The sequence below is a fragment of the Ursus americanus genome, chromosome 12, assembly GCF_024610735.1.
Source record: "Ursus americanus isolate L20-20 chromosome 12, mUrsAme1.1.p, whole genome shotgun sequence".
Lineage (NCBI taxonomy): Eukaryota > Metazoa > Chordata > Mammalia > Carnivora > Ursidae > Ursus > Ursus americanus.
In genome coordinates, this window is record NC_142138.1 from 58,181,526 (window position 1) to 58,208,682 (window position 27,157).

The 27,157-nt window shown below is 51.6% G+C and overlaps 1 protein-coding gene across 1 annotated transcript; it reads left to right on the forward strand.

The window, feature by feature from the left end:
- Positions 1 to 9,308: 9,308 nt before the first annotated feature.
- STRIP1 (striatin interacting protein 1) lies at positions 9,309 to 26,638 on the forward strand. Its single transcript, XM_045801554.2, has 21 exons — positions 9,309 to 9,510; positions 12,118 to 12,187; positions 12,986 to 13,060; positions 13,485 to 13,619; positions 13,712 to 13,832; positions 14,099 to 14,167; positions 15,112 to 15,218; positions 15,332 to 15,459; positions 16,592 to 16,774; positions 17,146 to 17,363; positions 18,563 to 18,628; positions 18,749 to 18,812; positions 19,826 to 19,897; positions 20,340 to 20,414; positions 20,605 to 20,702; positions 21,945 to 22,071; positions 22,268 to 22,368; positions 23,089 to 23,155; positions 23,635 to 23,739; positions 24,325 to 24,529; positions 25,672 to 26,638. The coding sequence occupies exons 1-21, from the start codon at positions 9,331 to 9,333 to the stop codon at positions 25,917 to 25,919; spliced, it is 2,514 nt and encodes an 837-aa protein (XP_045657510.1). The 5' UTR covers positions 9,309 to 9,330; the 3' UTR covers positions 25,920 to 26,638.
- Positions 26,639 to 27,157: the final 519 nt, after the last annotated feature.

Below are 27,157 nucleotides of genomic sequence, written 5' to 3' on the forward strand. Positions count from 1 at the left end.
CGAACTTTAAAAAGCTTATGTAATGTTTTTGGTACTTCAGTAAATTGAATATTAATTTCTTTGACTGAAGTGATGTCTTCTCTGCCCATACAGCAGCCCTTGAAGACATTTAAAAATGTCCTCTAGAAAGAATTGTTCTGAACTGTGGGCCAGAGAATACAAGTCTCTGATGTGGGGCTTTTCCCCCTGGTACGGCCCTCCTGTGGCATGATTCTCCCCTGCAACCACCAGAGGGCGAGTTTTCTCGCATTGTCTGGTTATCACACATGGTCTCCGGCCAACAAACGATAATAAGACCTAGCTCCACAATCCTTTTTCTGAAACCCCTGTGTTTTGAAGTTGAGAGTATTTCGGATTTTTAGGAAATACACAAATACACACTATATCATGTAATACCTACTGGGGGTGTGGGGCAGCATTCCATAATCAAATGTGTTGGTATTTCTTCAATTAAATTTTAATATTCACAGAATAAGAGATAAACGCTATCAACAACCTCCCATCAGTTTAGGTCAGGTTTTGCTGCCAAATTGATTTGTGCCAAACTGCAGGGAAAAACTTTTTTTTTAAGATTTATTTATTTGTCAGAGAGAGAGAGCATGAACAGGGGTAACAGCAGGCAGAGGGAGAAGCAGGCTCCTCGCTGAGCAGGGAGCCCAATGTGGGGCTCGATCCCAGGACCCTGAGATCATGACCTGAGCCGAAGGCAGACGCATAACCGACTGAGCCACCCAGGCGTCCCAGGGAAAAACTTTTCGATTTTTAGAATTTTTAAAAAATTTTTGGAGTTGTGGATAATGGTCTGTGGCTCTGGTATATTAAGAGTAACACTTAGTGTTTGCTGTAATTGGCTCCATTCTAAACACTTTTCACAAGCAGCATACTTACTCTCCACAATAACCCTACGAGACAGGTACTACTATTCTCCCCATTGTACAGATGGGGAAATCGAGACAGGGAGGTGAAGTAACTTGCCCCAGGGTACACAACTCCCAAGTTGGCAGAGCTGGAATTAACCCAGACAGTCTGTCTCCAGGGTCCGTGCTTAACAAACACGAGGCAATATGGCTTGTAGGAAACAGCGTCATACCAGGTTTCTGGTATGAGTCACATATGGGGCTGGTTAAAAATATAGATTCCCAATCCTGTCCCAGACCCACCGGAACAAACTCAGGGCCAGGAGGAAATTAAATATCTCGACTCATAGTGCAGTTGATAGGTAGATCTAGGATTTGACCTCCAGTCTTTCTGTCTCCCTGTGGCCTTTCTCCTGAGTCACCTTGAAGTTCCCCGAGGGTACTTTGAGGCAGTTTCCCTATGGTTCTTATTTCTTAGCAAAGATCCTTCCAGCAGAAGAAACGGCATGGGCAGGAAGCCCCACTGTGGATGCCATGACCTTCTGGACGCTTCCTGAAGAGCAAGCCCTGACCACCTGGGGAACCCTGCTGCCTCCGGGGGCACAGAACTCTTGCTTCCCAGAACCAGAGCCGAACTGCATCCAAGTCACCCACTCTCGGAGTTCCGTAGATCCCCTGATGACCTGCTGGGCCCTTGTGCTCTGCACTGGGGTGTTCAGTCACAAAAGTTCACACCCATATTCATTACCGACCCCACTAGTTCTGTGCACAAACACCGAACGAAAGGTGCATTCTCTTCACTGCTTCCCTCTGGGCAAATGACGTCTGAAGGGCCACAGAGAGGTGTCTTCCCGTCCGGGGAAACGTCATGAGGAGCTCGAACCGGATAAATACAGCACGCTGCCCTCCTGAAGGTCAACTGAGCATGAGCTCTTCCAGCTTCTTCTCAGGCAAATCCGTCCACAGAGGGGATGGCTGTGTGTGAATTTTCTTCCAAGCAAAGATGGCTTTATCTCAAATCTGATGGTAAGATGGAGGAAGAAGGGAAGTGTCTTTCTCTGTCACAGACAATGGGGAACACCCCACCACCGATGGCTTCTTCCTATCTACACTGTGGGCTTACTCACGTGTGTGCTTTGGTCGTTGGACAGGGTGCTCTGTGTGTCCGTCAACTCTGGTTGCCTTTATTGTGTTAAGTCCTCTGTTTCCTTGCTTATCTTCTGTCTGGTTGTTCTATCCAGTACCGTGAGTGGGGTATTGAAGTCTCCAACTGGTATCGTAGAACTATCCATTTCTCCCTTCAATTCTATCAGGTTTTGCTTCACATATTTTGATGGTCTTCATTAGACGCACGAATGTTTATAATTATTATAGCTTTGTGCCGTATCGAGCCTTTTCTTGCTATACAGTGTCCTCCTTTGGGGGACCTGGATGGCTCAGTCAGTTGGGCATTCGAGTCTTGGTTTCCGCTTGGGTTGTGGTCTCAGGGTCCTACTCTCAGGGTCATGAAATCGAGCCCCGCCTTGCGCTCCCCACTCAGCACAGAGTCTGTTTGAGATTCTCTCTCCTTCTCCCTCCGACCCTCTCCCAGCTCATGTGCACTCTCTCTCTAATAAATAAATAGATAAAATCTTTTTTAAAAATACATAATGTCCTTCTTTGCCTCTTCTAAACTTTTTTGATTTAAAATTGATTCTGTCCGGGACGCCTGGGTGGTGTAGTCAGTTAAGTGACCGACTCTTGGTTTCAGCTCAGGTTGTGATCTCAGGGTCATGATCTCAGGGTGGTGCGACAGAGCCCTGCGTCAGGCTCCGCGGTCAGCATGGAGTCTGCTTAAGATTCTCCCTTCCTCTCCCTCTGCCCCTACCTGAATGCTCCCGCTTGCGTGCACTCTCTCAAATAAATGAATCTTTTAAAATAAATAAATGAATAAATAAAATCAGTTGTCTAATATTAATATGGCCACCCCTGCTCTCTTCCAGTGACTATTTTCAATGAACATCTTTTTCCATCCTCTCCTTTCAACTTGATAGTGCCTTTGGATCTCAAGTGAGCCTCTTACAGCCCGCATATAGTTAGGTCGTGTGTTTGTCCATTCTGCCAATCTCTGTCTTTTGATTGGGGAGTTTAATCTATTTACACTTTATCACTCATAAAAAGGGACTTACTTCTGTCATTGAGCTATTTGTATTCTATATGCCCTGTAGCTTTTTTGTCCCTCATTTCCTGCTTTACTGTCTTCTTTCCTGTTTAGTTGATTTTTTGTAGTGAATTGTTTAAATTCCTTTTTCTCATTTCCTTTTGTGTATATTATACATCTATTTTCTTTGTGGTTACCATGGGATTACACTTAAGCTTCTAAATTTATAATGCTCTCATTTGAATTTATACCTTCAGCAGCATACAAAAACTCTGCTCCTTTACAGCTCTGTCCTTACCCCTCTTGGTTGCTGATGTTACAAAATATCATCTTTATACATTGTGTGCCCAAAAACAAGCGAATAATCCTTTTAAATTCACTATGCTTCTAATTATGTAGAAAACAAAGTGTGGAGTCACAAACCAAAGATACAGTAATACTAGTTTTCACACTAACAATTTTTTTCTTTAAATGTATCAATCTTGTGTAGAAAACAAGAGGTACAGTTACAAGCCATTGGGGGATGGGTAGTTGCTAGTTGCTAGCAGCTGAAATTGATCAAGGCTAAGGTAATTTACTCTCCAGGTCTTCCCCTGAGGTTGCAAAGCCTTCAGCAAACTTCAGAGTTCCAAAACAGTTACATCAGATAGATTCTGCCAGTGCAACTGTCTTCTAGGTGGGGGGGGGGGGGGGAGAGATTTCCTGGTGCTTCCTACTCCGTTATCTTCCTAGAATCCTCTCCTTGCAACTCCTAACACTTACATGTCATTTGAGTCTGTCCCATCATCTCCCCCCTCCCCAGGCCAAGCTGTCAGAGAAGACCACAGCCCCAGGCAACAGCTTGACTATAACTTCGTGAGAGACCTTAACAAAGACACTCTGCTTGTCCAAACTTCAGTCAGCCTCCGCTGAGCCCTTGTCTTGATGAGGCCTTGACCTTCACCCCCTGTCCTTGTCAGTCCTACATAGCCCAAATGTAACAAGCATTCTGCTAAGTCAGGTTAGCAAGAATATCTGATCATGTTCCTTATTCTCTACCCTTGATATCTATCTGATCACCCTGGCCCGCCTTCAGCAGGTATCCTGTTACGTCAGTTTTGCAAGCATCGCCCTACCCTAGGTCTCTCCTCTTGGTAATATCTTGTTTTCACCCACTAACCCCCCTCATTCCACTTGTTGGCTACAAGTCCCCAGCTGTTTTTGCTGGATTTGGAGTTGAGCCCAACCTTTCTCACCTAGTGATAGCCCAGACACCTATTGCAGGAGTCCTGACTGCAGTCTTCCTGACCACGTTAACAAGTGCCAGAAAAATCCGTGCTTTAACATCCTTGAGTTAGAGGCACTCTGCCAAGCCATCCCCAGATTGTTGACCCGTAGGAACGATGAGATAACTATTTGTTGTTTTGATCCTTAAACGAGAGGGTCACTTACGCACGGTGTGTCCTGGAGAGCGTGGTGCACTGCTCACTCTCCCTTCGGGACTGGAGCTCTCATACTTCCATTTCCATTTCCCAGAGTGTTGGCCGCTTAGCAGGCGCAGTTTCCGGAAGTCCTTCTCCAGGAACTGCCTTTGGTAAAGAAAGTTACCTTGCCTAAAAGATACACCCCTTCCCCGGGCCGTCTGCCAGCCGAGGATTTGTCCATGCAGGAGTATAAACGCCTGGCTCCTTGGCCTCCAGTGTGGGACCCCTCAGCTCTACAGGGCCCCGAAGGGTCCACCGAGATCTCTGCTGCAGCCGTGTCACAGTTCAACTTCTCCCTCCCCTGGTCCTGGTGCTCTCACCTCCATAAGGAGGTTACTACCAGGGCGGGTCTCCAACACACGTCCTAAATGCGAATCTCTGCCTCAGAGCCCAGAGGTTTCTGGGAAACCTGGCCTCAGACACTATGTGACCTTGAGCAAATACTTTCCCTCTCTATGCCTTGGTTTCTTCATCTGCAAAATGGGAGAAACACCAGTGTCCATCCCAGTGTCGATTAAATGAGTTTAGGTCCTTGGCATGGTGCCTGCCATACGGTAAGCACAAATACGTAGTTGCTGTTGTTATTATTACTGTTAACTATAAAAAGAACATTCCAAGTTCCCTGCCCCCCTCACCTCAACAAACCAGGTAGTGCCAAGGTCTTGAGGCAGCCACAAACTTGGCATGCTAGAGAGATAGAGCGGGGGGCCATGAGGCCAAAGGAGGACAGCGGCAGGAGACGAGGTCGGAGAAGCAGGCAGGGCCCTGCTGGGCCCACGTGGACCTTGGATGTTAGGGGACAGAGTTAGGATTTAAATCTAAGGGAGGTGGGAAGCCATGGCAGATTAAGAGCAAATCAGTTACACGAGTGCCTTTAGGGTTCTGAAAGCCCATCCTGGGGGCACCCAGGTGGCTCAGCTGGTTAAGCATTTGCCTTTGGCTCAGGTTATGATCTCGGGGTCCTGGGATCAAGCCCCATGTCAGGCTCCCTGCTCAGCGGGGTGTCTGCTTCTCACCCTCCCTTTGCCTCCCCCACTCATGTTCTCTCTCTCTCTCTATCAAATAAATTTTAAAAATATTTTAAAAATAGTAATAAAAGCCCAGCCTGGCTTGTGGGGAGAGTCAGGCAAACAGCAGGGAGGAAAGTGAGGGAAACTACAGTAGAGATGTTCACGAAATGGGAGCGTGGGGACAGGTTTTGGTCGGAGACCCACTGGTGGATACATGTAAGGGGTAAAGACGTGTCCTGGGTTTTGGCTTGAGAAAGGTGGGTGGTTGGGAACATCATCTGTTCAGGATGGAAGGAAAAACAAGAGAAGGGGAAAGGGAAGGAGCATTCAGAGTTCTGTCTTTAACATGCGAAGTTTGAAGTGCCTGTTAGACTTCCAAGTAAGGTGTCAGATCAGCCATCGGACGTATGTGTGGGTCCTCTTTTGACTAAGCCATACAGCCTGTAAGAAGGCTAGCAAGTTATAAATTAATATGACAGAGTTAAGCTGCTCGATTCCTTTGGAAGACAGGATTAATGTTATTTGCCATATTAACTAACTAACTAACTAACTGCCACATGATCATAGCCAATAACGGAGAAAACACCACATAGCACTACAACTAGAGGTTAAGACCTGGCCCATAGCTGCTCCATAAGTCATGACTTTAATATTGAGCATTTCAGTGACTAGTAATAACCTGACCAGGACTAAGATGGAAAGTGCCAGAAATAAGCTTGCTTTGGCTCCCAGCATGCAGTTACGTATGGATGGATGTGAAGCGTCTTGCCCAGTAGGTAACAGCCTTGAGGCTCACAATACGTGCCAGCTTCCTACTACAGAGCCCACCCGGAACCACCATGTTCTTTTTTTTTTTTTTAAGATTTTATTTATTTATTTGACAGAGAGAGACACAGCGAGAGAGGGAACACACGCAGGGGGAGTGGGAGAGGGAGAAGAAGGCTCCCTGCTGAGCAGGGAGTCCCATGCAGGGCTCGATCCCAGGACCCTGGGATCATGACCTGAGCCAAAGGCAGACGCTCAATGACTGAACCACCCAGGCGTCCCAACCACCACCATGTTCTTGGTGCGGCCCCTGCGATGCTATAATGACTCAAATATGCAATTTCACTTCTTCCAGTCTCTTGAACCATGACTACTTGTGGTAAAAAAGGGCCTTCTCACCTTACGCTTCACTTCTTGGCAATAATAATGTCTTTCTTTTTCTTTTAAAGATTTTATTTACTTATTTGAGAGAGAGAGAGAGAGACAGAGACAGAGTGACCATGGGCAGGGGAGGGGGAGCAGAGGGAGAGGGAGAAGCAGACTCCCCACTGAGCAGGGAGCCCAATGTGGAGCTCTATCCCAGGGCCCTGAGATCATGACGTGAGCCGAAGTCAGACGCTTAACCAAATGAGCCACCCAGGAGCCCCAAAATTCTTTTTAAAAAAAACACTTTATAGGGGCGCCTGGGTGGCACAGTGGTTAAGCGTCTGCCTTCGGCTCAGGGCGTGATCCCGGCGTTATGGGATCGAGCCCCATATCAGGCTCCTCCACTATGAGCCTGCTTCTTCCTCTCCCACTCCCCCTGCTTGTGTTCCCTCTCTCGCTGGCTGTCTCTATCTCTGTCGAATAAATAAATAAAATCTTTTAAAAAAAAACACTTTAGAGTTTTCAAAATGATTTCATATAAATGAGCTCATTTGATCCATAGTCTCACAGAACAGATGGGATTATCATCGTTTTACAGATGAGGAAAACAGGAAGTCACAACCATTCTCCTAAGTGTCACTAAAAATTCTTAATATTAAACACAAATGTTCGTGGCTTCTGTATATTCAATTTTATCAATGTCCCCATTTTTAGTCATTTTCTTATTGACTACTTCTCAAATTATATTGGTCCCAACTTCACACAACTGAAAATACCACCGGCTGGAACATCTTCATACATATATCTTCATCTCAAGCCTTGTTTCCTCAGGATCTATTATTACTAGAAGTGGAATTACTGGACTAAAACCTTAAACCTTCCCTATTCCTAATGGAGCTGAAACAGTATAGGATGTCTAAAGGTCTATTTTCCCCCCCAGGTGATAGAGCTTGTGGTAGGTCAGTCTTAGAACTTGGTCAAACTGGTCACTGAAACTAGATAGCAGTTACGTGTTGGGTTTTGTGGGACCGACCCGCTGGTTTTATCCAAGGAGGCTTGCCGCATTAGTCCTTTTCCTGCAAATTCCTTAGTTTTTCCTATCACCTTGGCCCAGCCCAGTTTGGATGAAATGCTAATTTACAAAGTATATTACTAGAAATGAGGAGAAACAGGCGAAGGACAGGAAGATCAGTAGGAGTAAGTAGCAACACGGTGGCTTTACATTTATTCATTAGTTTACAACAAAGACTTTTAAGGTACCTACTAGTTGGGTGGTGGAAATTTTGCAAAACTTGCATCACGGGGACTTTCTGAGAATTGAGCTGGAGTAGCCAAAGGTGGAGCTCCGGAGAGACAAAGATGGAGAAAATGCCTTTCAGGGCCTCACAGTATAGTAACAGGTAATTATCAGACATTACCTCTAAGAAGTTTGATGGGCATCTCAAATTGGACATGCCAAAAACAGAAATCTTGATCTTCGTAAACCTGTCTTTCTCTCAGACGTCCCTATTTTAGTAAGTAATACAACCACTCATGAGATGCTCCAGCCAGAAATCTAGGACTCATCCTTTACTCCACTCTATCCTGCTGATAGGATTCCAGCCTTTCACTAAATCCTGTTGAATCTACCCACACAATATAGAAATATCATAACTCCATCCTGGCGCAAGCACCATCATTTTCATCTATCAAGTCTCCTAACTTGCCTACCGTCATCCATTCTGAGCTCTCTAATCCCTTCTCCAAAAAGCACCCAGATTGGTGTTGTAAACATCAGACCATCCACTCCCTGGCTAACACCCTCTGATGGTTTTCCATTTCACTTGGAATAAAATTCAAAAATTTTTTCATGCTCTGCATTTATGTGGCAGCTGCATTATCCGGCCCTCACCTCCCCCTATTCTTCCCCTGGCTCACTCACCTGCCACGCCAACCTCAGATCTCTCTGCTTCAGTTGCTCCATGACTCTTTGCATGATTCTCATTCCTTCAGAACTCATTTAAAATCATACTCTCAGGCTTGCCTCCCCTGGACATCCGACCTAACATAGCCATGCGTCCCATCACCACTGCCACTTCCTAACCCCTTACACTTCCTTTTGTTCTTCGCAACACTTATTTCTCTAATACTGTATTTGCGTGCTCATCGTTCATCATGTCCCTCTCCCTCTCTGTACTATGTTAGGTACCATTAGCACCGAAACTTGTTATGCTCCCCATTCTATCGCATTGCCTGGAAGCACAGAGACATTTATTGTTTGTTGAATGAATGATGAATGCATGCTTGTCACAACTCTAATTGTTTTATTGATTTATTCATTTGTTTAGCACATCTCCCCCACGTGAGTGTAAACTCCGTGAAGACTGCTATCGTGCCCATTTTGTTCACTGTCATATCCCCTAAGCTTTGAACAGAGCTGTAACAGTGACAAGGGCAAAGCTACTGAAAGCAAGATGGGGGCAACTAAACTGACCTAAGGAGCTATGGGAGTACTCACAGGTAAAACTGCACCTGAACAAGTACTGAAAAGGGGTGAAAACCAAAAGCGCAGAGAAAGGTTAAGAGTCCCGGCGCAGGGAATCTCGCGAGGTGTTGGGTAGCCAAGATGGCTTCCAGCACTTGCCGCCACACCTAATATGGCGACCAGGGACCGTTCCTGGGGGAAATCACGCGAGAGTTACATCACGGGTACAGTCCGTGAATTGAGCCGGGGGTGTGGAGCAGCCAAGATGGAGCCGGCAGCCGGCGGTCCTGGCCCGCTGATCATGAACAACAAACAGCCCCAGCCACCACCACCTCCGCCACCGGCAACCGCGCAGCCTCCGCCCGGAGCCCCGCGAGCCGGCGGGGGCCTCCTGCCCGGGGGCAAAGCCCGGGAGTTCAACCGCAACCAGCGCAAAGACTCGGAGGTCAGGAGCTTCGGGGGGCGAGTATAGCACTGGGCGGTTGGCGGCGGGGGACCCGGGCCCGGGGCCGCTTTCGGGTTCCAGCTGTGCTTCCCGGAGGGTTGGACAGGGACCGGTGGGAGAGTTGTCATTTTACAGCGAAAGGAGCAGGGAGCAAGGCTGGCATCCCCGGGGCCGGGGGGTGTGAAGCCGGGGTCGCATCCCCGAGCTCCGCCGTTCGCCAGAATCTCCCTGGGCCGGCAACTCCTCGTTTGCTTCTCTGGAGCCGGGGCTGAGGGTGCGGCCTTCAGGCCCCAGACCCTGGGAAGCCACCCCTCGCCCCAGTTCGGGGGTGAGGAGTCAGTGGTCTGCGCGCGCTCCAGGGGGCGGGCAGCTGCACCCGGACCCCTAATCATCTCTGTCCGCTGGTCCTGTGGGCTCCGCAGCGTGCAGTGGGCGTCGTGTGTGGGCCGGGAAGGGAGCTGGAAGCCGGACGGAGCTAATTATCACTAATAGTACTACGCGCCCGGAGATTTTGAGAGTAGGAGGGGGTAACATTCCCTATTCAGTCTGACCTTAGCTATTTACAGGTCCAGGCCGTAGTTTGACAGTGCCTAGTGCGCCTGATGCCGAACTGTTAACGATCACAAATACACATTGTAAACAGGCATTAGGGCTCAGCATTCCCTTTCTTGCTAGTGGGCTGTTCCTCCGGTTCCGGAGACACCATAGTCTGAAGCTGACTAGTCACCTCACCCCGAGTTAAAGAATTCCTCCCACTCCCTCCCAATGTAGATTTCATGAATGAAGACACACACGTCGCAGCATTTTAGGGCTTCTTAATCAGTACGTTCCCAGAGTATTTACTGTGAGGTCTCCTTCACCAGAGATAACTCAGAGGCTGATCAGCAGTGAGGCGCTTATTAACGAGAGGGAATTCCTCCTTGTCCAGGTCATACCAAAGGCTGATGATAAGTGAGATCAGTTCTGCTCCAGCTTTTGTATTTTGTTGGCAAGTGCAAACCTCTGGTAAAACGTGTCAACATTTGGCAAGTCCAAAACAGAGGTACTCTAAGCTCGAGGTGAATTATTTGAAAAAGCAATGAAGCTGACTTTTTAGGAGCCTTTGCCTGGTGGGGTGATGGAGGATTATGAAAGTGGTGGGGGTGACCCCGCCTTCATCAGGAGAGGAGTTACAGTTTAAAAACAGTTTAGGGGCGCCTGGGTGGCTCAGTCATTGAGCGTCTGCCTTCGGCTCAGGGCGTGATCCCGGCGTTATGGGATCGAGCCCCACATCAGGCTCCTCCGCTATGAGCCTGCTTCTTCCTCTCCCACTCCCCCTGCTTGTGCTCCCTCTCTCGCTGGCTGTCTCTCTCTCAAATAAATAAAATCTTTAAAAAAAAAAAAATTATAAAAACAGTTTAAAAATTTCCTAGGTGGCTTTGAAAGATCAAAGAAATACCCTTTGATGCCTTTAAATTTCTCCTTCTACCCTTTCATTTCCATATAGACTCAACACATGGAAAGCCAGCCAGTGAACACATTTAAGCTGAGAGAGCTGTTTCAGTTTATTTTCTTAGAGATGCCGGTGCTGCGCTCGGCATTTTGGGGGCATAGCTGGACTCAGTAGTCTGGGAACTTGACCAATGCCTGGAGGACAGGGAGGCCGTCACTTGATGAGAGCCCGCTGTGCACTACGTAATTTTGATTAGTCCTTAAAAACCTTCAAGATAGATTTTTGTCATCCCCGTTCCATAAATGAAGGAACTGGAGCTCAGTAACTTGTGGAAGTGTACACTCTGTTGCCTCTGACAGAGTAGAGTTCTTCATGTTTTTCAGTGTCTGTGGGTTTGTTTTGTCATTTTGTGGGTGGTCTTTGTCTTCCCAAGTGGCTTGTGATTAAGCCTGAGGCCTTACCTACTTTGTCACCTCTTCTCTCTTCCCAGCACAAGGCTTTCAAGATGGTGTGTTCTCGGCGGTCACCTATTGCCAGCAATGAAAAGATTCTCTTTGTCACATTCTCCCCTGTGTGTGGGAGGGAAACCATTCTGTTAGGCTGCAGCCTTCTCTGTCTGTCAGTTCTCACTGAAATTTGAGAGAAGGGCAGGAAAGCTCAGAGTGTCAATACTCATTTTGTCCTGAGCGGTTGGCCTGCTACTAGCCAGAAAGAAGCAAGGCTTCCGGAATCTTAGCACCATGTGGAAGGGGTCATTCACTGCAGAGAATACATAGAAGCTCTGTGTTCATTTATCTAACAAGAATTTGTGTGAGTATAAACTCTTCATTCATTCAGGCTAGGTAGCGTGCTGGGCCTTGTGAAGTACTGGTGAGCAGAGTGGACAGAGTTCTCCCTCTCGGGGAACTTGCAGTGTCGTGGAGAGGCAGACGCTAAACAGTCACCTGCTGGTATATAACTAGAAGTTGTGCTCTTAAGGAAAAGTGGAAGGTGCTCTGCAAGGGCTGAAGAGGGAGACCTGAGCTAGCCCCAGAGACAGAATGTGATAAAACCCCAGCAAAGTGGAGGCGGTGGTGTCTTGTAACACAGCGGCATCTCTGGACACATATGTATTTCCTCCTTTTGGAAAACACTCACAGCGGTCTTTTTGCATTACTGTCTCCTTTTTTCCACAGGGCTATTCCGAGTCGCCAGATCTCGAGTTTGAGTATGCTGACACAGACAAGTGGGCTGCAGAGCTCTCGGGTAAAGCACGGACCTTCTTATTATTTGGGGGTGTTTTATTTTTTTCCTGAGTTGGTCTTTGATAAAATTAACATAGAATGTCATTTTGGAGTTTGTTTTTTCCTCTGGTTAGCTAGTGACAATATATATACATATGTATCATTTGTATAAACATATATATATGTATATATAATATATAGAAACATGTTAATTATGGGATTCAAGCTCTGTGTATCTCATGACTTTGGCTTTTCCTTTACTTTGGCGAAGCACCTCTGCTGTGTGGTCAGCTCAGTTGGCTGTGGGCCAATCGCAGACGGTGATGCTCCTTGGCCGTGCACTGTCCGCCTGACAGTGGTCTCTCCTAGAGCAGTAGGTCATGCATGAGGCATGCCCAAGTGTGCCTGCCTCTGTGCACATCTGTGGCTGCCACCGCTACTCACATGTAACGTGAGGCTAGCCTGAGCTGCTTCTCAGGCCTCTGTAGTACAGGTCCCAGGTAGAGGTCACGGCCACTCGAGAGACACATGTTCGTGGTGGCCGTCCGCCTCGCATGGCGTCGTGGGATTGATGTGCACCGGACTGGAAATGCCTGGGGTGATGTGTAACTGGCATTCTGATTATCTGCTGCAAGGGGAGTCAGCACTCTGCATTGTGCACGTCAAAGCACTAAGACTCCCTTAGTAACTGGGTAGTCCAGGAGTCACTGTGACTCAGGGACAGAGTGGGGTCTAGAGGCAAATGCCTTATATTCTCTGTTCCGTATGAGACCTGCTATGGAACGTGGACATGGAGCTAATGAGACTTTGTTCTTGACAGAACTTTACAGCTACACAGAAGGGCCAGAATTCCTGATGAATCGCAAATGCTTTGAGGAGGACTTCCGGATCCATGGTGAGATGATTCCCCGCACTTCTTGATTCCTTTGACCCTGCATTTTGAGAGCTGCAGGGTTTCTCTTAGTCATCTAAGTGACTTGAGTCATCCTGGACTGGCCCAAGAAACCTGCTGGACCATGACGGTTCCAGGCCCCATGTGACCTTTAGGGTGGGCTTGCTGGTGCTCTGGTGGTGGCTTTTCAGAGTGTGAGTACTGGGAGGGAAAAGCTTTATGTGATTGAACTCGCATCAAAAATAGCAGTGTTTCAGTCTAGAAATCCGTAGAGCAGCAGCGTGACCTTCCACCTTACCTACAGAGTAACTTCTCTTTCTAAGTTTTCTGGTCTTGGGGTAGTCTTTGAATTTGGTGAGTTAACATCGTGTTCATTCCATTGTGAGGATTTTCTGGGCTCAAGTATCACTGGTCTCTTGCCCCGCAGTAACAGACAAGAAATGGACCGAGCTGGATACCAACCAGCACCGTACCCATGCCATGAGGCTCCTGGATGGCTTGGAAGTCACTGCCAGGGAGAAAAGACTCAAGGTGGCTCGAGCAATCCTCTACGTTGCCCAAGGTACTGAGCGGGCCCTGGGACCTCTGACGCTGACCAGTGACGTCCAGTCGGACACTGGGAGGGACTCAGTGAGCCGTGCGCTGGGTTTGCAGGCACCTTCGGAGAGTGCAGCTCGGAGGCAGAGGTGCAGTCCTGGATGCGCTACAACATCTTTCTGCTCCTGGAGGTGGGCACGTTCAATGCTTTGGTGGAGCTTCTGAACATGGAGATAGAGTGAGTTCTTCTGAGGCGCTGGAGCCGGGGAGGGGAGGCAGGGGGGAGGGGACAGAGCTGGCAGAACTGAGTGGTTTCGAGCAGGGTGAACGGGCCAAGTGGGGCTGACGGTGTGGTCCCAGGCTCTGTGCTGACCAGTGAGGTTGAACTGTGGCCGCAGGCGAAGCACTTAGAGCATTTTATCCCGCCCCTTGGGCGGCCCTTGTCAGGGCCACGCCTCGTCTTCCTTCCTGGAGGAAGGCCTGACTCCCAGATCTCTCCTGCAGCAACAGTGCGGCCTGCAGCAGCGCGGTGAGGAAGCCGGCCATCTCCCTGGCCGACAGCACAGACCTGAGGTGAGGCAGGCCGACCTGGGCTCCCCGAGAGTGAGATCAGAGCCGGGCGCGGGAGGGCGTCTTCGGGGCCGTCGCTATGTGTGCGCTCCTTCTGTGCATGCCGATCTCCGTGTGTCCCGAGTCCGCCCTGCAGGGGGCTCTCCCTCAGTGGGACTCTGGGCTGAGACCCTGCAGGAAATCTAGGGCGAAGCCACGTAAGAGAGCCACAGTAACATGCGGCTCCTGCCCACACTGCTGCTGACAGCTTGGTGGGGTGGCGCTTTGTGTTTGGTGAGACACACGACCGGCTCCTTGGGCTCCACCCCCTGGTGCACAGCTTGACCCCTGTCTCCTTCATGATGTTCTGTGGCCGCACGGGAAGTAACAGCAGCTGCTGAACAATGAGGTCACCCTCCCATTTTTGTGAGGCTTAGCGTCTGTCTCTGTGTGTTTGGGAGTTTTGAGACTGGGTGTTCGTGGCGTTCTCCCCGTGGTTGGGTCCCTGGGCACTGCCCGCGGGCTCCCGATTTCCACCCCGTCACGGTCGCACTTGCTTGTTCTCGCCGTCACCCTGCGCTGCTTCATCTGACCTGGCACCTACTTCTGCAGCTCAGCCCACCTCTGAGCTCGTCTTGCTCCAGGAGGCTTAGGGCCAGAAGTGCTCTGGGCCATTCTTGTTCATGTTACCCCGTTCAGCAGCCGTTGGGGAAGCACCTGCCTTGATAAGCACTTAGCTTGATGCTGGAATGCAAAGCAGAGTAAGAGCTGCTCATACCCTTGACAACAGAGGACAAGAAAGGGCACGCCAAGGGCGCTCTGTGGGACTGCCGGTTTTCTCTGCGTCCCAGCCCTCTGCCACCAGCTAGCCTTCGTGCCCTTTCCTCACGTTAGCTGGACCGTGGAGAAGCCAGGACGCTCCCTTGCTTCCCTGTTCTGCACCATTACGGGCCGGCTCTCGTTCCCAGGGTCCTGCTTAACATCATGTCCCTGATCGTGGAGACTGTTCACCAGGAGTGTGAGGGCGATAAGGCTGAGTGGAGGACCATGCGGCAGACCTTCAGGGCTGAGCTGGGTAGGGCCCTGGAGATCCTGGGGTGTTGAGGCCCTGCCTGGAAGCTGAGGCTGCTGGCCTTTGGGAGGGTCCTGTTCCTGCTGGTGGTCCTGATCCCTTTGTGTTGCCTCTAGGTTCCCCCCTGTACAACAATGAACCATTTGCCATCATGCTGTTTGGGATGGTGACTAAATTTTGCAGCGGCCACGCCCCTCACTTCCCCATGAAGAAAGTTCTCTTGCTGCTCTGGAAGACAGTGTTGGTGAGCACCTCCTTGAAGGGGAGCTGCTAGGGGCCAGGGCAGGAGGGAGACTTTTCACTGTATACCCTTTTAAACGTTGAGTTATGTGAAAAACTATATATAAATAATATATAACTTAACGATAAACTTCGGTTTAAAACAAAACAAAACAGCACCTTTGCCTCACTCTAGCCCAAGAGGACTTGGCCCTGGGGTCAGAATGGGCTGTGGCTGCCTGACTCCTGCAAGCTGCTTCTCTAGGCGTAAAACTCCCTTCTCCCCAGACGGGCTGCTTCTGAACCTGGAGTGTGTGAAGCGGTAGGAGGCAGAAGTAGAGCTGGGGTGAGGGGCCCCTCAGTCAGAGGTCACTTGAAGGAAGCAAGTGCCGTCTTCCTCAGGGGGTGGTGTAGAGCCTGCTTCTGGCTGGGGAAGGAATGCCAGCACCCTTGGCTTGGGGGCCGTTGTCAGCAACCAAGCCCAGCGCCCTTCCCACCTGGAGCAGTGACTGAAGCCGAGAGTGGAGCTGCAGGTGGGACCCCCCCACCCCCCGCGCGCCTCCCTGGGGCTCACCTCCTCCTTCCAGAGCAGGCCAACTCTGCGGAGCCAGGCTCAGGGAGTTTAGAGTGGTGTGCACGTTTTATTTTGGTCAGCCGTCCTCTTGGTTCCTCACGAAGCCTCCCTAAAGCCAGAGACGAAAGAGACGAAAGCTGAATGCCACTGGGGTTTTGGCTTCTCAGGGCATGTTGATAGGAAGCTTTTCTTTTTCTTTTTCTTCTTCTTTTTCTTTTTCTTTTTCTTTTTCTTTTTTGAGTATCTAACAGCATATCCCCAGTCTGAAAGACTGGCATGTACAGCCTTTGAAGCATGAGTCTCACAGACTGTTCTAGGAACCTGAAGGGGTGGGCTCTCCCGTCTGCCTTCTTGACGGGAAGAGTGTATCATGCGTACAGAGCTTAGGCGTTTCCACTAGCTTGGTCAGCCTGCATGTCTCCTTCCTTTGGTCTGTTTTCTCTGCTCCCACGTTGGTGTCACTGGATCCTCGTGTGAGTGGGTTTAGTCCCTTATTCGGGGATTGGTGTGGGTCGCGGTGTCAGGGCTCAGGGACCCACTCGTGGAGGTGTTGAGCGCGGCGCACCCCTTGTCCACGATGCAGTGCACACTGGGCGGCTTCGAGGAGCTGCAGGGCATGAAGGCCGAGAAGCGCACCATCCTGGGCCTCCCCCCGCTGCCTGAGGACAGCATCAAGGTGGTCCGCAACATGAGGGCTGCCTCTCCGCCAGCGTCGGCCTCGGACCTGATTGAGCAGCAGCAGAAGCGGGGCCGTCGGGAGCACAAGGTGAGGGCGACGGATGTCCCCGCTGAGTCCCGAGGGTCTCAAGGTGCTCAGCACGTGGCAGCATGATCCCTGGGTGAGCGGGGCTGTTGGAAATCATTGCTGAGCAGCTAGTCCAAATGAAGGCCTCTGGGCCAGGGACACTGTGTCTCTAGCCCGGGGTCCAGTTTATGTGGGTACCTACAGCATGGCACTTTCGAGGCACTGGGGCAAGAAAGGCTCTGTCGTTTAGGCCCAGCCTTGACTTCCTCTCAGGTTTTTCCCCTGCCCTCGGGTCCGCCTACCACCTTTCTGTGTTACAGCCTCTCTAGCCTCCTTGCCCTTAATGGTTGCTTGGTTGGCACTTGTCTGATTTCCCGTCCCTCTGTTTTCAGGCGCTGATAAAACAGGACAACTTGGATGCCTTCAACGAGCGGGATCCCTACAAGGCTGATGACTCTCGAGAAGAGGAAGAGGAGAATGATGACGACAACAGTCTGGAGGGGGAGACCTTCCCCCTTGAGCGGGATGAAGTGATGCCTCCCCCATTACAGCACCCTCAGACCGACAGGCTCACCTGCCCGAAGGGGCTTCCGTGGGCTCCCAAGGTCAGGTGAGGCTCAGACGTCTGGCACACTCCTGGCTCCTAAAACCGGAGGTGTTCCGTCCCCGGGCCTGGCACCTGGCCTGAGTCACCACAGGAGCTCCTCTTCAGGGCCAGGCTGACTTCGGCTCTGGGATGAAGCTCTCTTAGAGTACCCTGTGTTGGCCCAGAGGTCTCAGGGCGCTGGCCTTGCTCAGAGAGACCCGTGGATGGCTCTTGAGTCAGTTATATGAGTTAGCTCTTGGTCAGCCATACTAATGAGGGGACTAGGGAAGAATGAAAACCAGGACATTCAACCGAACCCATCTCCACTCACCCTGGGGTTGTATGTGGTTTTTAAGAGAGAATTAAAGATGAAGGAAGAGTTTTTAGAATTGTAATTATGGTGTTTGATACATGTGTGCATGAATCAATGGGTGGGAAGCTACCTGGGTATGTAGAAAGGATACCTGTTTGAAAAGGCACCAACTAGGGGCGCCTGGGGGGCTCAGTTGGTGAAGCATCTGCCTGCGGCTCAGGTCATGATCCCAGAGTCCTGGGATCGAGCCCAGCATCGGGCTCCCTGCTCAGTGGGGAGTCTGCTTTTCTCGGTGTCTGTCACCTAGCTTGTGCTCGCTCGCTCTCTCTCTTTCAAATGGATAAATAAAATCTTTAAAAAGAGAGAGAGAGAGAGAGGAGGCACCAACTTAAGAAATAGGCGGACATATGAAAGGGTACAGAAGTCAGTTTTTAGATCTGAAACCCCAGTTTTCAGTGATCTGTGGTGGCCATACAAAACTAGTCATCAGAAAACGCAGGATGTGCTGATTGTTTAAGCCAGGGACTCGGGACGCATATGAAAATATCCGTAGTTGGTAGCTCTGGTTGTTGTAATAACTTTAAATATTTGAGAAATTCTTTTGACAAACAAACTTGTTAGCTGAATAAAGTGTGCTTTTCGGTTTGACGTAGCACCTTAATTGGACAGGTAAACTAGTTACACATGGTGTATTTTCAGGTTATTGATCCAACAACATTATAAAGGACATTAAAGCAGTCTGAAGAGTTCAGTTCATTAGTTCGTTCTGTCTTTTTTTTTTTCCCCCTAAAAAAAACAATGGTGGGAGACCCTTTCTTCTGGCTTCACAATTTCTGGGCATTCTATGTTTTATTGACCATGACACTTTGAAATAACATTTAATAAAAAACTCGTTCTTTCTCTTTGGCAGAGAGAAAGACATTGAGATGTTCCTCGAGTCCAGCCGCAGCAAGTTTATAGGTTACACTCTAGGCAGGTGAGTGTGATCTGGCTTCCTTTTGAAGAAGGGTGACGGGAGTTCATTCTCCTGGCCTTTGTTTGGGGATCGAGGTGAATCGATGTCTAGGCTTAACACAGGGCTTTCTTTATTCTCCAGTGACACGAACACAGTGGTGGGGCTGCCCAGGCCAATCCACGAAAGCATCAAGACTCTGAAACAGGTAGGTGGCTTCGGGTGAGCTTTTGACCTACTTTGGTCCCAGGTGAGTAAAGTGAGAGCAGCCGTTGGGAATAACCTTTTAAGACTGTTGTCTGCCTGAAGGAACCTGGGGCGGAGGCCTGGGTAGACCACGGTGATACCCTTTATTACAGCTCTTTGTCAGTTCTACTTAGTCTAGCTGCGTTTTTGTTGGGGACTTCACTGGGAATTTGTTAAAGATAGTACTTGATAGTTGGAGTTTTCAGGGGCCTGAAAAATAGCCCTCCCTTTTCCTAGTCCAAGTTCTAAGGCGGTTGAGATGGAGGCGTAGGCAGATGGAGATCGAAACATCAGCTTTATTGCTGATAGAGCAACTGGACAGTGAGGCGTAAGAACACGGCAACGAGGTACACCCTAATGCTTCACTTCCAGAATGAGGCAGACTCGCCTACCCAGGGCCAGGCAGTGCTGCATCCCTGCTAAGTCTGGTTGAGGAGCAGAAGGGAACATAGGCTTTCTTTTTTTCCGAAGAGAAAAGAGAAGAGGGTTGGGCTCAGGAAGTCCTGTTCCTCCCCCCGATACTTGGCAGTCAGGGAAGGGAGGAGTGAGTGTGTGGAAAGGGGCAGGGGAGAGCAGGGAGGAGGTGTCTTCCCTGACAACGTGTCAGGAGTCGAACTGTTGATATGTTTTTGAAATGTATTTTTGAGGTTTATAGTGTAAGTGGGCTAAGTGGGCCCTGGGCTGCTAGGATTTTCTGAATCCTTGATGCCCCCTCTACTGGTTTTTCCTGTCTCTCTAGTTATCTGAAAGCCCCTTCTTTCCTTCGTTTTCTCCTAATCTGCTAAGTGCTTTTTAGACTGGGTTTAAGAAATACGTGCCCACTTAGAAAAATCTTTCAGGATTCGAGTTTGGGATCTTTGTGGTGACTTAGCCCTCTTTGAGAAGATTGTGTTTGAAGAAAATCGAGTGGGGTCTTTGCCAGGGTAGGGGGGCTTTGGCCAGAGCATGAGAGGCGTTTCTCTGCTCTCCCTGCAGCACAAGTACACGTCGATTGCAGAGGTCCAGGCACAGATGGAGGAGGAGTACCTTCGCTCGCCTCTCTCCGGGGTGAGTCTGACACCTTCTCGAGCCGCCAGACCCCCGGCCGTTCCCAGGCACTGCCCTGGGCCCAGACCGCAGAGTTGCCCCAGGCCCTGCCCTCCAGGCTCCCAGTCTCACTCTGCCTGCAGGGGTGGCGTGTGTCTAGTGTGAGGGTCATACTCCCGGCTCCACCACTCATTGGGTGGCCACCTAGGCAAGTGCCTGCATCCCGCCATGCTTTAGTTTCCTCGCCTGTAGGATGGGAAGAAGAACAGGACCTTCTTCCCAGGGTTGTAGTAAGGACTGAGTCGTCACAGGTAAAAGGCCTCACGCGTTGTAGTATTCAAGGTTTGCTGTCGTTTCCAACGTCATGTACATCGCTACTCACAGAGGCTCCTCTGGCCACCTAGCGAGCTGGCTCAGACCAGTCCGGACTGGGGTTTTTTATTTGTACCTGTTGTGTCCAAAGGGAGAAGAGGAAGTGGAGCAAGTACCTGCAGAAACCCTCTACCAAGGCTTGCTGCCCAGCCTGCCTCAGTACATGGTGAGTGCGCCTGCTTTTGGGGGGTCGCCGCCGCCTCGGGCGTGCTCTGGGTCTGGGACCCCCTTGGTGGCCCTCCCCACCACACTGGCCTTGAAAGCAGGCCCTGCCAGTGGCCTCCAGCCCCTCCTGCCGCCCACCTGAGTTCCTCCGGGAGGACCGCCTCTCAGGGCTTGGGTCTCCTTCCGCCCAGATTGCGCTGCTCAAGATCCTGCTGGCTGCAGCCCCCACCTCAAAGGCCAAAACGGACTCAATCAACATCCTAGCAGATGTCCTGCCTGAGGAGATGCCGTGAGTAGTGCGCCCGTGAACGGAGCAGGTCAGGGGCCGCAGGGGAGAGGGGAAAGGGAAGTGTTTTGCTCTCGGTCCTGGTCTTGCCAGGTTGTTTCTCCCTTTGGCTCAGTTTCTCTGTAGGTTAAGTGTAGGGTATTCCTGGCTCAGAAGAAAGACACTGTATCGAATTAAATATGTAGTTTTACTGGTTGGGAAAGTGGCTTCGTGTGGATTCATCAGCCTGGATTCGGATGTAGACTGTGCTGCTGAGTGAACTGGGGAGAAGCCATTTCCCTTTCTGTAAAATGAAGCAGGCTGTGTTCGATGTTTCCTGAAACCGTCCCTCGAAAGCTGTGTGATCAGGACATCCAGGACGTGTAGCTTTGGCTTCTGGACACTCTACCAGCCAGCCGCTGAACCTGAGCTGGGGGTGGATTCTTTCCTGTCCACTGGTGATTTGGCATGGAGAATATTTGTGGATATCTCAGGGCGATAGTGAAATCCTTAGGGGTTCTTTTTCCCTGGGGTACTGACTTCATCACTTCGATATGAGAGTACACACCGAGATCATTTTCTGCCTTGAGAATGACCTGGGCCTTGATCTGACCTCCCACCGGCCTGCCAGTGCCACCCAGCTCTGAGCCCAGCTCCCTAGGGGCTGGGACCCTTGAGTCTGGCAGTGACAGCCAGGTGTGGGAGGAGGCGGGGATTGGCTAACACTAAAGGGAGTGTCCCAGAACACTAGGCCATCTTGATGATCTTGGAAGAAGGGTTCCCCAGTCACATACTAGCTCTCCCCTTACAGAGATTTACAGTGAGGAGCCCTGAATTAAGAAACCAGTTCGACTCAATGCTTCTTCAATTTATCTGACTCCAAAGCCCCTTTTTCGCCATAGTATGAAACATCTCAATGTACTGGTATTCCACAGAATACACTTTGAGAGACCCAAGTTCCTCCCTAGTTCCTCCTACCCAAGTTGGTAGCAAAAGCTTAGGAAGAACTTGAAAAGGAGAAGTTCATTTTGTGAGGAAATCAGGGAAACAGGCTAAGAATGTGGTTGGGGCCTCACAAGAAATAAACTGTGCTGAGCTGGGTGGCCTGCGAGGCGGGTGGGAGGAGGCCTGGGCTGGATCTCTGGATGTCCGTGGGGGTGGAGGTGGGGGTGCCCAGGGAAGGCTCCGGACTCCCGTCTCTCCGGCGAGCACCTAGAAAGGCCGTGCCGTGCGCGCTGGTGGCTCACCGGGGAATTGTGTTTCCAGCACCACGGTGTTGCAGAGCATGAAGCTGGGGGTGGATGTGAACCGCCACAAAGAGGTCATTGTTAAGGCCATTTCTGCTGTCCTGCTGTTGCTGCTCAAGCATTTTAAGTTGAACCACGTCTACCAGGTACCTGTTCACTGGGCCAGGGCCTCAGACAGTGCTGCTTCTCCAGCCCCGGAGACCTGAGGCCTTGACCTTCCAAACCCCCTTGAGCTCTGCATGAATGTTTTAAGACACAGTCCTCCAACCAAGGCCTGTTCTCATTGGGGGGAAGCGGGTGAGGTCGTAAAGGGCAGGTTTAACTTTTTTCTGTTGGTTTCAGTTTGAATACATGGCCCAGCACCTGGTGTTTGCCAACTGCATCCCTTTGATCCTAAAGTTCTTCAATCAAAACATCATGTCCTACATCACCGCCAAGAACAGGTGATAAGGATGAGGGGGCAGGAAGGGGTGGGTATGGCCCGATGGCAGGGCTCCCGGCGGGCCTCTCCTCCTGAGCCCGTTCAGCCCCTACAAGCCAGCGCTCTGCCAGGCCTCAGGACACAAAGATGAAGGAGACACGGTCCCTGCTGTGGAGCATGCCAGTGTGTCCAGTCTGAGTCTAGCTACTCTAGTGACAGGTGACTCGGCCTGTGCCTGGGTGGGAGGGTTCTCATCCTGGGCTCTAGCACTGTCCTCACTGTTCGGTGCCTTTTTGAGGAGACTGGCCGGGCCTCCTGCTCTCTGAGGGGCTCTGCCATGTGCACTGTTAAGCCCCATCTGCTCTTACCCCTGCCCCCCTCGCCTGGGGCCAACTGTATTTGATGGAGCACCGAGGGTGAGCTCCCGGCCGGACACTGTCTCCACTAGTGGCTTGAGGTACATTAATTGCCTTGAGAAATCTTCCCTCCGGCCCCAGGCTCATTGCTGTGGGGAAAGCAGTGTTTCTGGACTTTACAAGATGGCCGGCTGGTCTCTGGCCACGGAGGGACCTTATGAGTTCTCTGGTAGCGGGGATTTCATCCTCCTGTCGCTGGGGGAGCAAGGGGGGTGCAGACAAGGCAGAGTCCTGCTTCCACTCCCCAACACGTGAGGGAGGAAGGCCGGGAGCCAGCTGCCAGCCTTTGCTCAGGGTGGGCACCCTCCTTCTCTTGCTCCCGGCAGCATTTCTGTCCTGGATTACCCCCACTGCGTGGTGCATGAGCTGCCGGAGCTGACCGCCGAGAGTCTGGTGAGTGGCTCTGTGCTTCCCCAGCCGTTCCTTTGGCGTGAGGGCTGGTGGTGGAGGGCCTGCCTCCCCCGACACGGGGATAGAGGTGTTCACTGTTGAGTGCTGGCTTTTAAAGCACTGAAAAGGCATAGAAAGGCCAGAGGAGGGAGCTTGGAGTAGTGCGTCAGGAGCGTGGTCTTCAGGGGCTGCTGACCCAGAGTTCACCTGGTCGAGTGGCTTCCCTCTCCCACACTGGATCTCTGTGGGGCACAGCTCTGAGGGAGCCTGGGTGCGGGTGCCCCAGGTGTGGGGGCTAAGGGCACAGTCCCCAAAATCATGCTGTACATTTCCTGCAGAAAAATTCTAGGGAGCTCCCCTACCCTTGCCAAGCTCTAGGCCGAGGAGAGGCCCGGCAGCTCTGAGAGAGGCGTGAGGGCCGGGTCACTGCTGAGCACCCTGCAGCTGTGAGGGTTATAACTGTGCCCGGGTTCTTCCTGCAGGAGGCAGGTGACAATAACCAGTTCTGCTGGAGGAACCTCTTTTCTTGTATCAATTTGCTTCGGATCTTAAACAAGCTGACAAAATGGAAGCATTCGAGGACCATGGTGAGCTGGCGCAGTCAGCGGGCACACACTTGGAAGTCACGGCAGAGGGCCACACCCCGTGCTGTCCCCTCCCAGGGCGTCCCCGGGGCGGGCTTGCTGCTGCCCCTACACCCTTCTCACCAGACTCGCCTGTAGCCACAACCTTGGATTTAATGGCTTGTTCCTGGTTCCTTGTTGAGTTGCACTGAAAGCTGCAAGAGGCTCAGTCCTGCCCTGAAGCCTGTAGACACTTAGAGGAGGGATTTTTCTGTGTGCTCTTTATCTCCAGTGGTAACACAGCCAGGATTCTGGGAGTCTCCCTTAACCCTGAGTCTGAGGATGCCTTTGGGGTGGGGAGGTCTGTGAATCCTTGGACATCTTACATAACGTGCCCGTAGGAATGCTCGCGGTGGGCAAGTTCACGGCTTCCCTCCGATTTCACGATGACCCGCGGTTTTAGCGGTGGGAGCCCCTGTCCCGGAAACCCCTGTCGGGGAGACGGAGATGGTCGGTGCCCCTGCCTGTAGCCCCAGAGGGGGTGGGCAGCACGGTGGTCGCGCGGGCGCCCATCGCTGCCTCAGCACGGTCCCCTCGCGGCCCCCCCAGATGCTGGTGGTGTTCAAGTCGGCCCCCATCCTGAAGCGGGCCCTGAAGGTGAAGCAGGCCATGCTGCAGCTGTACGTGCTGAAGCTGCTGAAGGTGCAGACCAAGTACCTGGGGCGCCAGTGGCGCAAGAGCAACATGAAGACCATGTCGGCCATCTACCAGAAGGTGCGCCATCGGCTCAACGACGACTGGGCGTACGGCAACGGTAAGGCTCTGGCGCGAAGCCGACGGGGCGCCTTTCCCTCCGAGGAGCCCGCAGAGTCCAGTTCCTGCTTCTGTCGCATCCGGGTAGGAGCTCCAGGAGGGACTTCGAGGAACTGCCTGGGGTTGGCGCATGTTGTCACCCCCTATTCTTCTGTCCCCTGAAGGAGTTCTTTTTCCAGAAACTGTCACAAGACACTTACTTGCCCGTCTTTTCTCTCCCCACTACCACTGCCTCAGTTCTGACCACTGAAGTTCTCACAGCCCTGATGGCTTCCTTGCCCCCCTTTTCTTCCCCTCTATCAGTGCCTCAAACTGAGCCCCAGTGATCTTTTTAAAAAGCAGATCTTGTGGTGCTGAGTCCCTGAGTAAAATCCTTCATTAGCTTCTGATTTCCCTGAGAATTTGAGCCAAACTCTTAAGCAAGGCGTGTGAGGCTGGCCCCGAGTGCCTTCCCCTCCTGTGTAATCTGATCCAGCTTCCCTTCAGCTCAGCCTCCCTCACACACAGGGGTCTTGGCCCATTAGCTCTGTGTCCCCCACGTTTCTGGCTCCTGGCAGCACGCCTCCCTCGTACCTGTCACTGTTCAGTATCTGCATGTGTTCTTCCCCGCCGGGCGGCTGCCTCGGCCTCCAAGCGGGGCGGGCTCTTCCTGGGCTTTCCTGAGTGCTCTGCCGGGCCGTTCCGGGTCCTAGCCCACAGCCCCACGGCCAGGTGACCACATCAGCACCCCAGTGCCCTGTGAATTGTGTGGGGCCAGAGTGACCCCCTGTCGCTGGTCAGGGAACTGAGAGAATGATCAAATGAGGGGATCTGCACCTTCCTGCCATCCATCCCAGAGAACCAGGGAGAATGTGACTTTCAGAGAAGCATGTTGGGCCTGTGGCTCTGCCTCGCTGGGTCCCTCCAAACTGCAGTGTGGCCTCTTTCTCTGTCGATCTGGCCTCTCTCTTTTTACCTGATTTTCCTTTGTATCGAAGTAAAAAAGTCCTGTCAGTCTTCCTGAGGGTGGGGCTCGGAGGTCTCCTGCCTGCTCTGAGCTGACAGCATTTCAAGCCAGGGTCAGCCTGGCCCGGCGCTTCAGTGAACCAGAGGGAGCTGCCACGAGGGCTCGGCCCGTAAACATGTCTTCCTGCTTTGTCCCAGATCTTGATGCCCGGCCTTGGGACTTCCAGGCAGAGGAATGTGCCCTCCGTGCCAATATCGAGCGCTTCAACGCCCGGCGGTACGACCGGGCCCACAGCAACCCGGACTTCCTGCCTGTGGACAACTGCCTGCAGAGTGTCCTGGGCCAGCGGGTGGACCTCCCTGAGGACTTCCAGATGAACTATGACCTCTGGTTAGAAAGGGAGGTCTTCTCCAAGCCCATTTCGTGGGAGGAGCTGCTGCAGTGAGGCTCCTGGGCAGGGGACTGACAAGGAAAGAGGGGGTGACCTGGAGGTGCCCCAGGGGCTGTCCTCTCCGTGGCTGCAGTGCTCCCACCTCCCTCCAGGTGGCAGCACAGCCCCACTGTGCCCTCCCTAGGCTGCGCTGGGCTGGGGGCGGGGGCAGATTTGGCCCCTTGCTGATTCCCCGAGTCCTGCTCTGAGCGCAGTCCGCTCTGTGCTTGGGATCCTCTCTTCCTCCACTTCTCCCCACCCTCTTCTCTTGGACATGGTTGGTTGCAGCTCATTTCTCTTTCGGCCTGAGGCTGGGAAAAGCTGGGGTGGGCTGGGAAGCCACTGCATCTGAATTGCAGGGGTCACGCTGACTCTTCCCGAGACACACAAATCCTTGGTGTGTCAGCCTGCCAAGGAGGAGGGCTTAGGATGAGGGCCGGGGCCAGAGAGTCGGAATCTTGGTTTTGCTTTGAGGGGTTTCTGATGTCATTCTGGCCTCCTGCTAAGTTTTGTCCGGAAGCAGTTGCAGAGGCTCCATCAGCTGCCTCAGTGCTTTGATTTTGGACAGGGGTAGGGTAGGAGGAGAAGCTTCCCTTAGCCAGAGGTGCCATTTTTCCTATTGGTTTGCGAGGGTCTGTAAATACCTATATATAAATCTCTGTATTCTCTTGTGTCATGGTGGGGTTTTTAACGTGTTTGTGTATTCTGTTTACATTAAAAGGAAGCAAAACCAATCCCCATTGCCGTGTCTGCAGGAAATAAGGCCCCTGAATATCTCTCAGGTCTGGAAAGTGGCTTTTCCTGCCAGCATTGCTGGATCACCCACCTGTTCCCTGCCAGGCTGCCTGCCTTTCCCACCTGAGGGAGAGAAGCGGGGAGTTGGCACTTATCCAGAGTGTTTTTCCCCCACATCAATCTGGGCTTGCTTCAGCCGTGCTCCAGGGCCCCGGGTTGCTGGGGTGACAAGTTGTCCTGTGTCCCTGGGTTTGATGTAATTGCAGTAGAAGCCCCGGCATCTCTGGATCACACTCCCTCCACCAAACCGGTTTCAGTGCTAGGGAGGGAGGGGCCGGGTCCGAGAGGGGTTGGCTGCTCTGGGCCCTCGCAAGGGTAGATGGTTGGGACTGAGGAAAGCTCTGTGCCCAGAGCCTGGGGAAGCAGTCAGCTTCACAGTGGGAAGGAGTGTGTTGGGGGGCCCGGGAGCCCACGTTGCTGGGGAAGAGGCAAGGAGACTGTCTCTGGTAGGTTTCAGT